The sequence below is a fragment of the Vigna umbellata genome, chromosome 6 (assembly GCF_029865625.1).
Source record: "Vigna umbellata cultivar VRB3 chromosome 6, Vumbellata_1.0, whole genome shotgun sequence".
In the NCBI taxonomy this organism is placed as follows: domain Eukaryota; kingdom Viridiplantae; phylum Streptophyta; class Magnoliopsida; order Fabales; family Fabaceae; genus Vigna; species Vigna umbellata.
In genome coordinates, this window is record NC_142170.1 from 10,731,273 (window position 1) to 10,745,761 (window position 14,489).

General features: G+C 30.0%; 2 protein-coding genes and 2 non-coding genes across 4 annotated transcripts; 2 read left to right on the forward strand and 2 right to left on the reverse strand.

Moving 5' to 3' along the window:
• The first annotated feature begins 3,983 nt into the window (after positions 1-3,983).
• On the forward strand, positions 3,984-4,066 carry TRNAL-UAA (transfer RNA leucine (anticodon UAA)). Its single transcript has one exon. It is a non-coding gene; the product is annotated as a tRNA-Leu (tRNA).
• A 2,008-nt stretch (positions 4,067-6,074) lies between these two features.
• Positions 6,075-6,146, forward strand: TRNAP-AGG (transfer RNA proline (anticodon AGG)). Its single transcript has one exon. It is a non-coding gene; the product is annotated as a tRNA-Pro (tRNA).
• On the reverse strand, positions 6,096-9,574 carry LOC124836838 (uncharacterized). Its single transcript, XM_047312078.2, has 2 exons — positions 9,435-9,574; positions 6,096-8,222 (listed from the first exon to the last, which is right to left on the reverse strand). Exon 2 carries the CDS (start codon positions 8,203-8,205, stop codon positions 6,325-6,327), a length of 1,881 nt encoding a protein of 626 aa, XP_047168034.1. The 5' UTR covers positions 8,206-8,222; positions 9,435-9,574; the 3' UTR covers positions 6,096-6,324.
• A 1,379-nt stretch (positions 9,575-10,953) lies between these two features.
• LOC124836835 (uncharacterized) lies at positions 10,954-13,930 on the reverse strand. The gene is made up of 5 exons (XM_047312075.2): positions 13,660-13,930; positions 12,859-12,908; positions 12,438-12,572; positions 12,139-12,303; positions 10,954-11,837 (listed from the first exon to the last, which is right to left on the reverse strand). The coding sequence occupies exons 1-5, from the start codon at positions 13,892-13,894 to the stop codon at positions 11,328-11,330; spliced, it is 1,095 nt and encodes a 364-aa protein (XP_047168031.1). The 5' UTR covers positions 13,895-13,930; the 3' UTR covers positions 10,954-11,327.
• Positions 13,931-14,489: the final 559 nt, after the last annotated feature.

Genomic DNA, 14,489 nt, shown 5'->3' on the forward strand with positions numbered 1-14,489 from the left:
ATGATATTATTTTTTTATTAAATAATATTTTAGATTAGTATTTAATTTGAAACATATTAAATAATTTAAATATTTTAAATTTTAATATTTAAAAAGATTTAACACCGGGTTAAAATGATTCTATCTATTTTTTAGAATTTGATATTAAAATATATGAAAGTTTTGAAGTGGAACAAAATAAGTTTAAAAACTAAAAATATATTTTATATTTTTTCTCTTATTAGTTTAGAGGTTATGTAAATATTTTTTAATTTAATTCAATTAAAGATATTTATAATTAAATTATATAAATTAATTATTTTATAATTTTTCTTATGGCATGAATCAATAAAATTGAGTATTAGAATTGATAGATATTTAAAACAATGAGATAGAGTATGTCAATGTTAAAATAATTCAATAATATAAATAAAATTTTATAATCAGATATCATTATCTAAAACATTTGTCATTTCTTTAAAAACTCATTATCTCAGTTATCTCTTTCTTCTCTTTACGAATTCTAACTCTTGAAATATCTGTTTGATGATCAAAAGGTGCCTAGGAGATTACGACAATGAGTTATTCACTTTTAACCGATCAGTCTTTCATATAAAGTAAGTCAGGTTTTGATCTTTTTCTTTAGTTTTAAGTTTAAGACATGCAAAGGGAATTTCTCACATGTGTCATTCAACTCCTCTTGTTAGTTCCTTGTCGGCCTCAGTGGTCTTAATAACATACTCTGATCATGATTTTATTGTTTGTAGGCATAGTTAATGTCCTTTGATCTATAGGAGTTGTTTATGGTTCTTTAGGGTCGTTTGGTCTTCTAACAGGTAAGAGAAGCTAATATTGTTCTTAATTTTGTGTTATATTGCATGAGTTTATGTTTGTTATGTTCCGAGGAATTATGTTTGATTGAATATGTTATGATTGAGATGATTGTAGTGTGATGTTTATATGTTGATTAATAGTGTTGGACATGTTTGAGAATTGGTATTGGTTTGAATGTTTCATGTTGGTGTTTTGGAGTATAAATGGTATAAATTGATGTAGTATTGGGAAGTAGGAAGTAGGAAGTAGGCTGAGTTAGAGGTTGGTTTTTGGTTTGAAAATGGGGTTCTGATAGGCAAGAAGTTTAGTTAAGGGTCAAATGAGAGAAACTAAGTTTTTGGGTCTATTTTATGGTTATTTAAAACTTGTCTAGGCCTAGTTAAGCAAAATTTGAAATGGAACTAGTCAATGGTTGATGTGTTGAGTTTTATAATGTTTTTGGTTCATTTTTAGACGCTTTAACTAGTGAAAAATATAAAATAGAGGGTATGTGATGAAAATGAAAGTTCGGGTATGTTTTTGAATCAATTGTGACTTGTTCAGACCCTTAGTTTGCAAATTTCTAGTTCATACGATATAGAATTGATCTTAACTACTTTTGAGTTGTTGAGTTGGTCTAATGTATCTTGTTTCTAACCAAATGAGCAATGTGGTACTCCATTTTTCACATATAAACATATTCTCATATCAATACTAGTGTTAGAGAACCTAAATTGGTCATTTGGATAGGTCATATAGTGCACAAAAATCAGAAAAATCATGTTAATGTCAAAACTGGTATGAATAATCAATTATCAAATGTGATAATTGATTATCTTAGTCATAATGTTATATTTTCTTTAAAACTCTATGGAAAAATGGATTATCAGGTGTGATAATCGATTATTTCAATCTGAAGGTCATCTTTATATGAATTTTCTCTTGAATGATCAATTATCAGGTGCGATAATCAATTGTCCTTACAAAAATAATTAAAAATTTGTTGGGCATTTTGGTTTTAAGTTTGTATATGTTTTTTTTGGATTATTTATTTAGGTAAGTTAGTTTATAAATTCGCTATACTTAATTAATTGAATAAAGGGATATTTATGATTTTTGAATATATTTACGTGTATGTGTATGATTGATGAATATGATGGTTATGATGATTTTGTTTTGATCACGTGCATGGTAGATGCATGTAATTCCATAACTCTCGTGGAGAGATTCCATTGTGGTGCACTGTAGTGTAGGTGTTGATGTAGGAAGCTAAGTCTTAGAGGTTATTTTGTCCTCCAATAATAGTTCTATCTTAGGTAGATAAGGGAATTATGTAATAAAAAGTAGGAGGAGGTCCTAGTTTAGGTGCTCCATCTTTGCCTAAGGCGTTGTTTAATAGACTAACCTTATTGTGTGTGGTAAAGTGAAACTCATTAACAATGACTTTGCAGAAGGTCACCACAAGTGCATAACTTGACATCAATACTTGTATACAAATTTGTCAAGTCTTTAATATGTATATATGCTTAAGTTTTTGTTTGATTTTAAAGTGAAATGTATGTTATGCTGAATTATAATAGTGTGATTTGATTTGTTTAGTTGTTTTTGTTTATTTGTGTGCTTAGTTTATTTATTGTTTTTGTAAAGACATTATTATTTTTCTAAGGGGAAGAATTTATCTTTTGATGTTACACTTATAATTTAATAGTATATTTTATTTTAATAATTCTCATTATTTATTTTTATTTTTCAGTGATAGTAAAAAGTTGATGTATATATATTTATTAGTAATTATAATGAAACATATACCTTTTAATAAAATATAAGATAAGAATATTTATTTATTATACATGATACGTCAATAAGTAAGAATGTTTGAAATTTTATTATTCCATCTCAAATCCAAAATAAAAATTAATGGATAGATTTTATCAAAATAAAAATTACAATAATAAAACATGATATTTTTAATTATTCAATAATAAAAATACTACCTATCTTTTATCCAATACCAAAATAGAGAAATAAATTATAATTATATAATATTAATTAAGAGTATCATTTAGGCTTATAATTATATAAATATTAATTAAGAGTATGACCCTCTTTTATTTCCATCTATGAAAACTCAGGTTTTTCCCAAGCAAGTATAACAGAGAGATAAAGTGTTTGAAGATGGAGGTGGAGACTCTGTTGATGGAGATCATACAAAGCAGAAAAGACTCTGTGGAGATCGGAAGAAACAACTCTTATGGGAATGAAAACTCTTATATTTAGCTTTAATTGAGAACTGTAATTACTTGTAATTGAAAACTATTTTCAGTATCATTTAGCTTTAATTCTGAACTATTTTCACAAAACAGTTTACTGAACTGTATTGCAGTTAATTGAACTAAAAAAAAGTTCAGTTTTTTTGAACTATTTTTTAGTTGAGTTCAGTTTTTTTTTATAACTATTTTATAGTTAATTATAATGAGTTTATAGTACAGTGCAAACAGTGCAGTTTGCCCACCCCTAAGTAGTGAGAAAAATTTCATGAAAGGGTCAAAATCAATGTATAAAAACATGAAAACAAATGTAGCTTTTTTTTAAACTTTATTTGCAATCTCGTGAAGAAAGTGTTAAAATTTACCTATAACAACTTATCTATGTTAAAACAATTAAACAGTTAATATTAATATATTAAATAAAATATAATTAACTTATTTTAATTTTTATAATTTATTTCAATATATTTTAACTTGAATTTATATTTTTAAACTTGTTTTTATATTATTAAATTATTTTAAGCAATTAATCAATAAATTAATATTTAAATTTATTAATATATCAATCAGATTATTTAGCACCTTTCATAAAAAAAAATCTTAATTTCTTTACACTTTTTATTATTCTTCCCTTAACATGACATAACTAATTGAAATAAAACATTTGGATGATGTTTTCCTTCTTTTCAATGAGTTGAACACTAATATTTTCTATCTAAACTTATATCCTTTAATTTGAAGCATAGAGTGAATGTAAACGTTAAATAAAATAATAATAATTGGAATTAGGATTAGGTTAACAGATGGTTTACAATAAGTTAAAGAAGGGAAGATTCTTAATACAAAAGAGTTAAAGGGCGATAGAAATTATTTTTGTTTGATATTGTCTAATGTTAATTTAATTCTAAATGATTAACATAAGAAGCTGGTTTGCCCGAGAGGTTAAGGGGGAAGACTTAAGATCTTCTGTACATAAGTGCGCGTGGGTTCGAACCCCACAGCCAGCATTTTATATCTAGAATATTAAAATATAATATTTTATTATTATATTTCTTATAATAATTAATTAAAATATATATTTTAATTTATCATCATATACAAATTTTTATTTTAATTTTACTTAAATCACATTATCTTTCTTTTAATCAAAAGATCATCATAATCTCTTTTTCATATTCTCAGATCTATTTAATTATATTTTTTAAATCCTATCCTCAATCCGCACATTTAATCATGATAGTTTTAATTTACAAAATCAAACCGTATGAAAATAAATTAATAACTTTACATTATAAAATTATCACGAAATATACTATGTTTATGTTATAATGTCTAAGAATAACAAATTTTTAATAATCAACTCATTTAAAAGACAATATTCACAATAGGGACATCATCTGCATAATATCTTAAAAGCAATTATTCGAACTTAAAAACTACATTTGATGGTAATTGAAAGAAGAAAATAAAATATTTAGATTTGTCTGACATGACCCTAATCATATAACGAAAAATCAAGTATTCTAAATGACCCTCGAACCAAATTCAGTTAAAATCTCATAAATATTTAATTTTCTGATATTTTAACTATCTAAAATATAGTTGAGTTTTTAAGACTCGTTGATTATTTTTTTTAATATCAGTACCTAAGTTTTGAAGTTCAAATTTTTAATAATATGGTAAATATAACAAAACACTAGTAATTTTATTGAAATTGCGCTATCTTATTTCTTTGTTCTGTGACAAATTGTTATGTAGATTGAATTCAACACAGTAATTACTTTCACCTCTCATAATTAATTCTCTTTTCTTTGCTTTGTTTTTCTGATTAATTTAAATAAATTGATTTTTAAAGAAAAGACTTAAAAGAATATGTTGTGTTGTTTTAAATCAGTTATACAGTAAATATTTGGTTTTATTTATTCTTTTACATCTATGTCATATATATATATATATATATATACACACACACACACACACATATATACACATTTATTTTTTAATGATTTTTTTTAATTTAACTATTTTTTATTTGGCAGTTTTTTTTAAATCTAACCATTTTTTAATTACAGAACTATCTACAAATAAATAAAAATTATTTACAAAAAAATTGTAATATAATAATAATTTCATTATTTTTTATTATCATAAAAAAATTTGTGTTTTCATTAGTATAAGGTAACGTGTTTTAACCTTTTTAGTGCATTTTTATATTAATGATTAATTAATATAATATTCTAAGTGTAATTTAAAATATTTATCATAAAAAACTCACAGATTTATTATACAGAATAATCACAGTTTTAGTTTGACTATTAAAAAGAATAATGCTGCTTTTTGGAAAAAGTTAATAAAATGACAAGTGTTAACTAGTATTTAAGAAAATTAATATTTTCTTACAATAATCTTAAGAACATTGGTTAAAAAATTAGAAGAAAAACATATTTAATTAAAATGTAAATAAGTGTGCTTTTAATACATTTTATACTATTTTTAGTATTTTTCTTAACTTCTTATTCAGTGTTAGAAGAGAAAAAATAATATAGGTTAAGAGAAAAAATATAGGTTGCTGCCTGATAATTTCTAAAGGCCTTATGTGATTTTGGAACATCAAATACAACAAGCCTAAGAGAAAAAATAAAATCCAAAGTTCAATTCTTATTTTAGTTGATAAATTAACAAAGAAATGCACTGAAGTAATATATATATACTACATTTTAGTTGACAAAAAAAATTTATTTAATAAAAAACACATACTTTATATATAGGAATATTTTATAATTTTTATTTTGAATTTAAAATATAAAAATAAAAAATATTAAAAATTATTTAAATATCTTTAATTTTAAAACTTAAAATCATAATATATGTAGATATTTTTGTGAAAAAGAAGTTAAGTGAGCAAATATTATATATATATATATATTTATATTTCTTGTTAGGAATGGTAACAGATGAGAGATTGGTTTCTGATAAGAATAAAATAAATAAATAATTTTATCTTATCCCAACGTAGGGCATTTGGTCTAGTGGTATGATTCTCGCTTAGGGTGCGAGAGGTCCCGAGTTCAATTCTCGGAATGCCCCTTTCTCATCGATACATTTTATTTTTATTTTTACCGTCTTTCAATTTGCATAGAACAAGCTTTGCGTATATATACATTTTCTGAATTAAAACAAAAAAATTTACAACGAATTTGTGTGAATACAAAAAAATCCTAAGTCTATACACACTAATGAAGTCTGATTCCAATATAAATTGCCATTATCTGTCAGAACTACAAAGAACAGTTTTTGTCTTCAATTCTGCAGGAGAGCTCAGCACCATGTCTCTAAGCTGCTGATGAGCCTCAAAATCCCTTTTATAATGACCTTGAATTCTAAGATTGTTTTGGACATAAACAAGGTCTTCCCATTTTCCTAACCCCAATCCGGAAGTTGTGTCTTCGCATGGATTACCATTATGTTGCCATATCTCTTCACACATTGCAACACTTGAAACTTGACTCAGAACTTTTATGGCTAAGGTTTGCAAGTGGGGTATCTCAAAACCAAAATTCTCCCACCATGCAACTGGGTCCATTTTATCTCTACAATCCACAGCATCTTCCTCTCCCAAGGATCCTTCAAGCCGCCAGTAAGAACTGAGCTGCTCTCTTAGAACTCTTCTTACTGCACTTTCACACTCATATCTCTCTAAAGTGGTTTTCCAACCCTTCATTATGATTTTATCCTTAGACTGGCCTCTGCCAAAGTATTTGGGGTTCAGTATATAACCTGCAGAATGAAGAGGAGAAAACAGCACATCCCACCTGTTTTCTATCAACCTTTCTAGTTGATTCAATAGGCAAGCATCTATTCCTGTACTCTTCACCACGTCAATAGCTTGAACACGCCAATCATGGACATCCCCCATGACACATCTGTCTGTATCAATATTAAGCGCAGCAAGCAATTTGATAAAAGGTTCACATATTTTCAAAAACACAAGAGCCCTGCTCCAGAAATCTTCCCCTAATATTGCTGCCTCTACACTTCCAACATCCTGAGCAATACTAAGCTTCCACCGCTTCCACTCTTCCCTCACAACAACTTCCTGAAATGCTAGCTTCAGTTCATGTATCTTTTGGACTATGCAACAGGAAGGAGCAATTCTGGCAAACAGTGACTCAGAACTCCCTTTCACATTTTGAGTGAAGACACGGGGAAAGAAATTCTGAAATGTGGTTATACATTTCTCAATTTCTTTAGCACACAAAACAACCGGTCTTATCCAATCCAATTTGGCTATATCTTCCATTAAAATGTGAACAGAATGTGAAGAGCAAGGAGACAAGAATATATGAGGAAACTCTGGCAATGTATAGGATTCTGAACATGCGGCGGCATGACTTAGACGTGTAACTATCTGAACCACGTTAGTAGGCCCAACTTCCATGACTGTGTTTCCAAGGATACCAGGAAGAGAATTGCTTGGTCCATCAATATTGTCCACAATTACAGCTTTCAAGAATGATAGTCCTCTAGGACTTGACACAAATATATTAACCTGAAAAGTACCCAGCATACCATGTAAGCGTCCAATACAAAGTAATGTGCATCCAGTATGTGGCCATGATTCCTTCATAAGAGTCATATATTTATCAATCCTTTCTTTCTCTTTGCTCAAAAAGGAGCCACACAAATCATGCATTGACAGGGGTTCATAACCTGAGCCAAAAGCTGCAACTGCTTTTATCATCTCCTGAAAGTAAGGTGAGTTAAAGATGTTAGCACACAATCCATCAGCAAAGAAGAATCTTGCTAACATTTCGTCTACATCTTCTTTGGAGATACGAGTGAGACTAGATCGAGAAGTCCAAACACGCTTGCCATTCTTTCCAGTGCCAGAATCTGGTTTCTTTTTCCGAGCAACCCTCTCTTCTTCTAAGATTTGAAATGATTCTTTTAAAGACCTATCTATAGCTGGACAGCTTTTGACTCCAACACCAGAAAAACCAAGAAGATGGGCTCTAACACGAGAATAAGATCCGTTGTATCTTACATTGCAGTGATTGCATTTCCATCTTTTTGTACCGCTTCCCTTATCAAAACCACCAAACACACTAACATGCTTCCACCCCCATTTATCTGATTCTGATGACATCCTTCCAACCCAAGGAACTGCATGACATGAATGGGTAAACATTCAACAAGATGAAATTCCCAAGCAATTAAAACATCAGATTTAAATTCTAAGTATTCCTTGAAACCAACAGAACAATTTACTTGACGCTTTTGCCCTAGAAGTTAAACCATTATTTGCACATGAATGCTCTGTTAAAATCAGACTAACTTCTTAATTATATCACTAGCCAATGTAATTTGAATATGTAACCTTATTTCCATTGACATGGGGGAAAACGTAGCATCAATTCTGAAGCCTCAGTCCTAATTTCAACATACACACATAAATTGCGTAGTGCAAAGATAAAATTATATATAAAAAAAAGTAACATGAACCCATTCATCCACTCACAAGACATTTGTAATTTTCCTGTACCAAGCCAACTTCCTTGAAGATAACATTCAGGCACCACATCATTATAAGAACAAAAGTGGCCAACTCTTGGAGCTTGTCAACATCCTTGTTCACAAATTTCCATATATTTTTATATTTTTATTAAAATTTTATTTTTCCCAGAAACACTCAATCGTTAAGCTTCGACATAGGATGGATCATGGATCCTTCCTATCAAGTCCAACATAAACCAAAGTGCCTTCTTATCCAAAGAAACATAAACACCTTGTTCCCTTCTTCCATCAAACCATTTCCAGTTCTAAACACTCTTTAACATTAATTTCATTCATCAAGTTTCAACAGGAAGCAGCAAAATTGATCAGAAAGACCTAAACATAGCTGCTTGAAGCAGCATTATAGCTGTAACCTTGATGGCAATGAATATGAACTTTGTTATTCTTCTCAACTATCACAATCTCAAGTCAAGGACAAATCCATTCCTTCATTCCCAGTAACAGCAAGCTCTGATATGTAGTTTTATTATTATTCCCTTCATCCCTTGCAGCACCATCAGAAATATCAACATGTACTTGGAATTCAAGTAGAAATATCAACATCAGAAGAAAAAAGATCAAAGTAGTGAACATTGGGCACGATAATCATTTATCCACATAAATCCTAACCCCATTATTTTGAAAAATGTTGGGATACAGAGCAGACCACATAGCACAAGTGACAACGTTAATAAGAACACTGGCACTGAAATTCTACGGTTATGTCAGAAATTACTATAATCCATGTATCATGCACAATTACTGTGAAAAGATTAAAATTGGAATCAAAATGACATAGTTAAAAAGAGGGGAATAATTTACCTTTTAGCAGGGAAATAGGGAAAGGAAAACGTGGTGACGAAACGAAACTGCGCGTTTCTTTGGGGTTTCTGGGAACGTCACGTTGATTTGAAACCTCAAGCACTATAACAAAGGATTTAGAGGGACACGCGTTTCTTCAGCTTCCGTTTCGTTTCTACTAAACTTTCCAATTTATAACTATTTCTCATTTTGCAGTAAAAAATAATTCTTATTCATTTTTCTTTGGGTTCTAAATCATTTGGTGGCACGGTCACACTATTATGTGCAATTATATATAAACAAATTATAGTGTAGAAATTAATAAACTTCATTTTATACATCATACAAAAGCCATTTTATTAATGTAGTGATTTCTTTTTCCATATCACATGCACTTCTTTGTTTACAAAAGATAGTCTTATTTAAGAACATTCATAACATGGTGAAAAATTTTATTGTGAGAATTTTATATATACACAAAATTTAAGCCCAAGATTTTTTCCGAAAAAAATATATGAATATAATGACTACGAAAAGGTCAAGAATGATATAAAACAATTATATAATGATTTTTCGGTCATTAACCTAACTAGTTTAATTGCTTAAATGATGAGTGAAAATTCACAAAATTACAAATATTCTTTTTGAGAGACAATAGTACGTAGATTTGATAAATAGTTTTGTATATATTTATTTAACATCCATGATAAATATAGATATACAAATACAAATTTGCAACAATATAAGTATATTTACATATTATAAAACGTATTTCTTTTAACTTCAAGAGTATAATTCTTTATCCATTGACAATCGACTGGAAATCATGGTACATATGATTTTTAAAGTGGCCAGAGTTAAAATGAAAAAAAAAACAAAACTTATATATATATATATATATATATATATATATATATATATATATATATATATATATATATATATATATATATATATATATATATATATATATAATGATCACAATGTAATTCCAAGATATGCGACTACTATAGCATCAATGGTTCCCTTTTGGGGGACGTAAAATCGCTTTAAGGAGCATTTGGCTTTATTGAACTTGATTTCATTTTGTCAGTGGTTTTCTTCAGTGTGATAGTTAAGCCATCCAAGCAAAGCCCCATTTTCTGGTTGAATGTTGCTGTTGTTTTCTCTGATTGGGAGTTTTATCAGCAGTTGCAGCTGTTAGGCAGATAGTTCCCTAATGGAAAAATTTATATAATGATCACATTGGTCTACGTTATGAACACAAGTAAAGTCAATCACATTATGGTGAGAAGATTATTAAGCAAATATGCAGTGAAAAGGCCGTTTTGATTAAATGTAAGTTACAGTGTTCATGTTTTGCAAAATAAAACCTGTATTTTTTCTCTCTCTTAAATGAGTGACATTTGCCTTCTTGACAAAAATAAATTTACTATTTTTATCCAACTTGCAAACAATAATCAAGTTGTTTTTAAGATGAATAATTAATTTAAATCTTAAAAAGGGTAATCAATATGATTGCAATTTTTTTTTTCTGAAAATGAATATTATTGTAAGAGGAGCCGTGAGACTGTCATTGACAAATGTACACGTTTCATCCACTACAGCATTGTCTGCAGGAGCAAAAGACAACAAAATGGTAAAGGTTATAACTCCCCTGTCTAAAAAGGCAGAGCAGTGACTCCCTAAAAAAAGCTTCTTATCAGCTAGCTAAGATCTCCTCCTAAGAAAACTAAAAAAAAAGTATTTCACCTATACAGCGGCCCCCTAGATTCTTTAGCCTGAAATAGTTTGCATTATCTGCAATCCATGTCACCGCTATAGTTGCGATGCATTGGAACATCGTCTGATGCTTTATCGAAGCAGCACATCAAAACAGGTAATGATGTATCAGATGTTGAAGCAACGACATTCTCAGGACGGTATATCAGATGTTGCAGGAGTGACATCCTGAGGTGGTTTATCAGATGTTGCAGGAGTGACATCCTCAGGTGGTTTATCGGATATTGCAGGAGTGACATCCTCAGGTGGTTTATCAGATGTTGAAGGAGTGACATTCTCAGGTGGTTTATCAACTGTTTCAGAACTGAGTTCCTCCTGTGGTTTATCAGTTATTTTAGGAGTGACACTCTGTTTTTCGCCTTCTCCATTTGGATCTTCGCCGTCTCTCGAGGTAGAAGTAACATTTTCTGTTGGTTTATCAGTTGTTTTAGGAGTAGTGACACTCTCTGAAGTTTTATCAGCTGTTTTAGGAGTAATGTCACACTCTGAAGTTTTATCAGCTGTTTTAGGAGTAGTGAGACTCTCTAATTCTTGATACTCTGTTTTAGGAATGAGAAGAGGTCCAGATGTTACTGGAGCAGTAGCAAATGCGGGTACTGTCGTTTTTCCCGCACTCCCTAGCTTGAAAGTGCCAAGCGTAAGCTAATAGACCAAGAGAGGTTCAGAGTTAGTTTGATCATTTTCTCTACGAGTGCACCAAAAAATATGCAGGAAGAGACAAGCACGAAGTTGAACCAGTGAAGGACATTTTATAAAGTGATTTTAAAATTGCACAACAATGGTTATAGCTTAAAATTTTTTAGATTTCTTTTTTGTTTTAGAAAGAAAAACACTTATCTGCCACATAATATATGTGTTCTATATATATATATATATATATCAAAGATCTGATCAATATATAATTGAATTAACCATAATGATAAATATGTAAAAACCTTCTTACATAAACAGGGGAAGCCACAATCATTGGTCCCACAACAGAACCTCCAAAAACTGTTCCACGACAATCAGATATTGTAAGGTTACAGTAGTTATGTCCTCCATGCCCATTCTCCTGACCAGGGACAAAGGAATAGTTTCCAGATAGTGACAAAATATCAAAGCAACCCTGCATGTACATCATACAAAGATGAAACGCCCATTTCATCTTTCTATTTTGTGTATGTATATAACACGCACACAAAAAATAATAAACGAAGAAACACAAGAAAAGAAGAAACTAACACATGTAATTGTTTATACCTCCCACGTCACAGTATCAGTACTTGGAAGACCGGGCTTGCGAAAGACAACGCTCGATATGGAACCCACAGCAGAAAGTATGCAAACGGTTTGAGAGGATCTTTTAGCAATTCTTGATACCTTGTCTACCAAGTCCTGCTTGATAAGAAAAAGCACAATAAATTTCTAATTAAGGATTTTAAATACTACAGAAACATGTAATGTAACATAGTATGATGTTGGTCGTGTTATCTTATCTTAAAGCCATGCTATATATGATTTAGCTAATCTAGGTAGATCCTAACTGTCTAAAACCAACTCAATGTTATATCTGAAAGTTATTCAAGTATATGTTCAATCACATGGAGTGCTTCTTAACAAATAGGCATGAAACATATGGAAAAAAACTGTAAATATAAACCCAAAAATTGTTTGATTTTACCTCCCCAATATTCACAGTGATCGGGTAAGCGACTAAGTCTGTTCCAGTCTCTGTTTGCATGTCCACCACCAAGCAAATCAAGTTTTGAAAAATCACAGACCGTGGTCAGATTCAAAATACCAAGCAAATAAACAACAGTGTGATCTCGTAGTGGTGATTAAAAACTATGATTTATTTCATATACAGCGACATAAAACTATTGTCTATATCAGAGGTTGAATTATTCACGGTTCATACCACCTTGTGCCTTTTTCTTGATTATGAACATTAGCAACCAAAGAAGAATGTGTCACTTAAAAACATCCAATCAACTGGGTAGAAAAACTTATTACAGATTACAAGATTTTACTTCTTCGGTAGGTTACTGCTTTAAATCATTCAATAAAAATGTTTTACTTATCAAATTGACCTTCTCTGTATTCTTTCAAATACATCCCTATGAATTTGCCAGCAATTCTTGCAAGACCTTTTTCACTGCTCATCGTTGAAACATTGATGTTGGGCTCGATAGAGTTTAACAAGAAGAAAACGCAATTCTTGAACAAATAACATAAAGAATCTAAGATGTAATGCCTGTTTTATCTTTTCTTAATCACGAATATTTGCAACCAATCAACTTACCCAAAAAACCAAATCTGAAAAACTTGTAACAAGAACACTGATCACTTACTTATTAAATTGTATTCCATCTATTAATCTGCATACAATTCTTGCAAGACCCTTTTCACAGTATGATAACTCAAATCTTGAACAATTATATATATAAAAGATGCATATATATACAAAGTAAATTCATGTTACCAACGTTAGAAACTGTATTTGGTGGAACTCCGGAAGGGCTAGGAGAAGGAGAACATCCTCGAAATCCGGAAGGGCCAGGAGAAGGAGAACATCCTCGAAATCCGGAAGGGCTAGGAGAAGGAGAACGTCCTCGACCTCGATTTGACTTCGACCCTGGAGGCCTACCCCTCTTCTTCATTTTTACATCTGAAGACAATGCTGGGATTTTGTTTTTGGAATTATCTCTCCCTGCCATGTTACAAATGCACAAAGAAACCGATGAAATTGTGACGGTGAGAACTACAAAGCTTCAGAATATAGCGAAGCTTTCATATATTTATAGCCATAGAGTGATGTTATTACCAGTGAAAAACGAAGGAATATAATCGGATACGTTTGAGTGTGATAGTTGCTTCGCGCCATTATAACTAACTTTTACAACAGCTTTAGATTAAATTTTAACGCTTCTGTATTTAGTTTTAACTAAGAAATTAATTAAGTTAAATGTCATGTTAGAAAATAAGACAAAAAAACGGTTACAACCAACCTCTGAATAACTGTTACAAGAGGTTTTTGTTTCTGCACGAGACTTTTCAATGGGATATAGAATGACATCACTTGATAAAAATACAACTATTTGACAATTCAATACATTAATATTTGAATTATGTTTCTTTTATATTTTAATATAAATCATTAATTTATATTATTATATTGTTAGAATAGGTTGTAAAATAAATGTATTTTGTTTTATATGGTGTCAAAGTATAATTTTTGAAAAAAATATCTAAATTGATCTCTACTTAAAGAACTTAAAGAGGCAGTGGAAGATGGTATTCAACAGGTTAATG

What these genes read in the sequence shown, in the direction of transcription:
- LOC124836838 (XM_047312078.2), bottom strand. Translation starts at nt 8,205, where the DNA reads ATGTCATCAGAATCAGATAAATGGGGGTGGAAGCATGTTAGTGTGTTT.
- LOC124836835 (XM_047312075.2), bottom strand. Translation starts at nt 13,894, where the DNA reads ATGGCAGGGAGAGATAATTCCAAAAACAAAATCCCAGCATTGTCTTCA. An exon ending in AAATACAGTTTCTAACGTTG is followed by an intron (nt 12,909 to 13,659) that starts GTAACATGAATT and finishes ACATGCAAACAG; the next exon opens with AGACTGGAACAGACTTAGTC. An exon ending in TTGTGGCTTCCCCTGTTTAT is followed by an intron (nt 11,838 to 12,138) that starts GTAAGAAGGTTT and finishes TTGGTCTATTAG; the next exon opens with CTTACGCTTGGCACTTTCAA.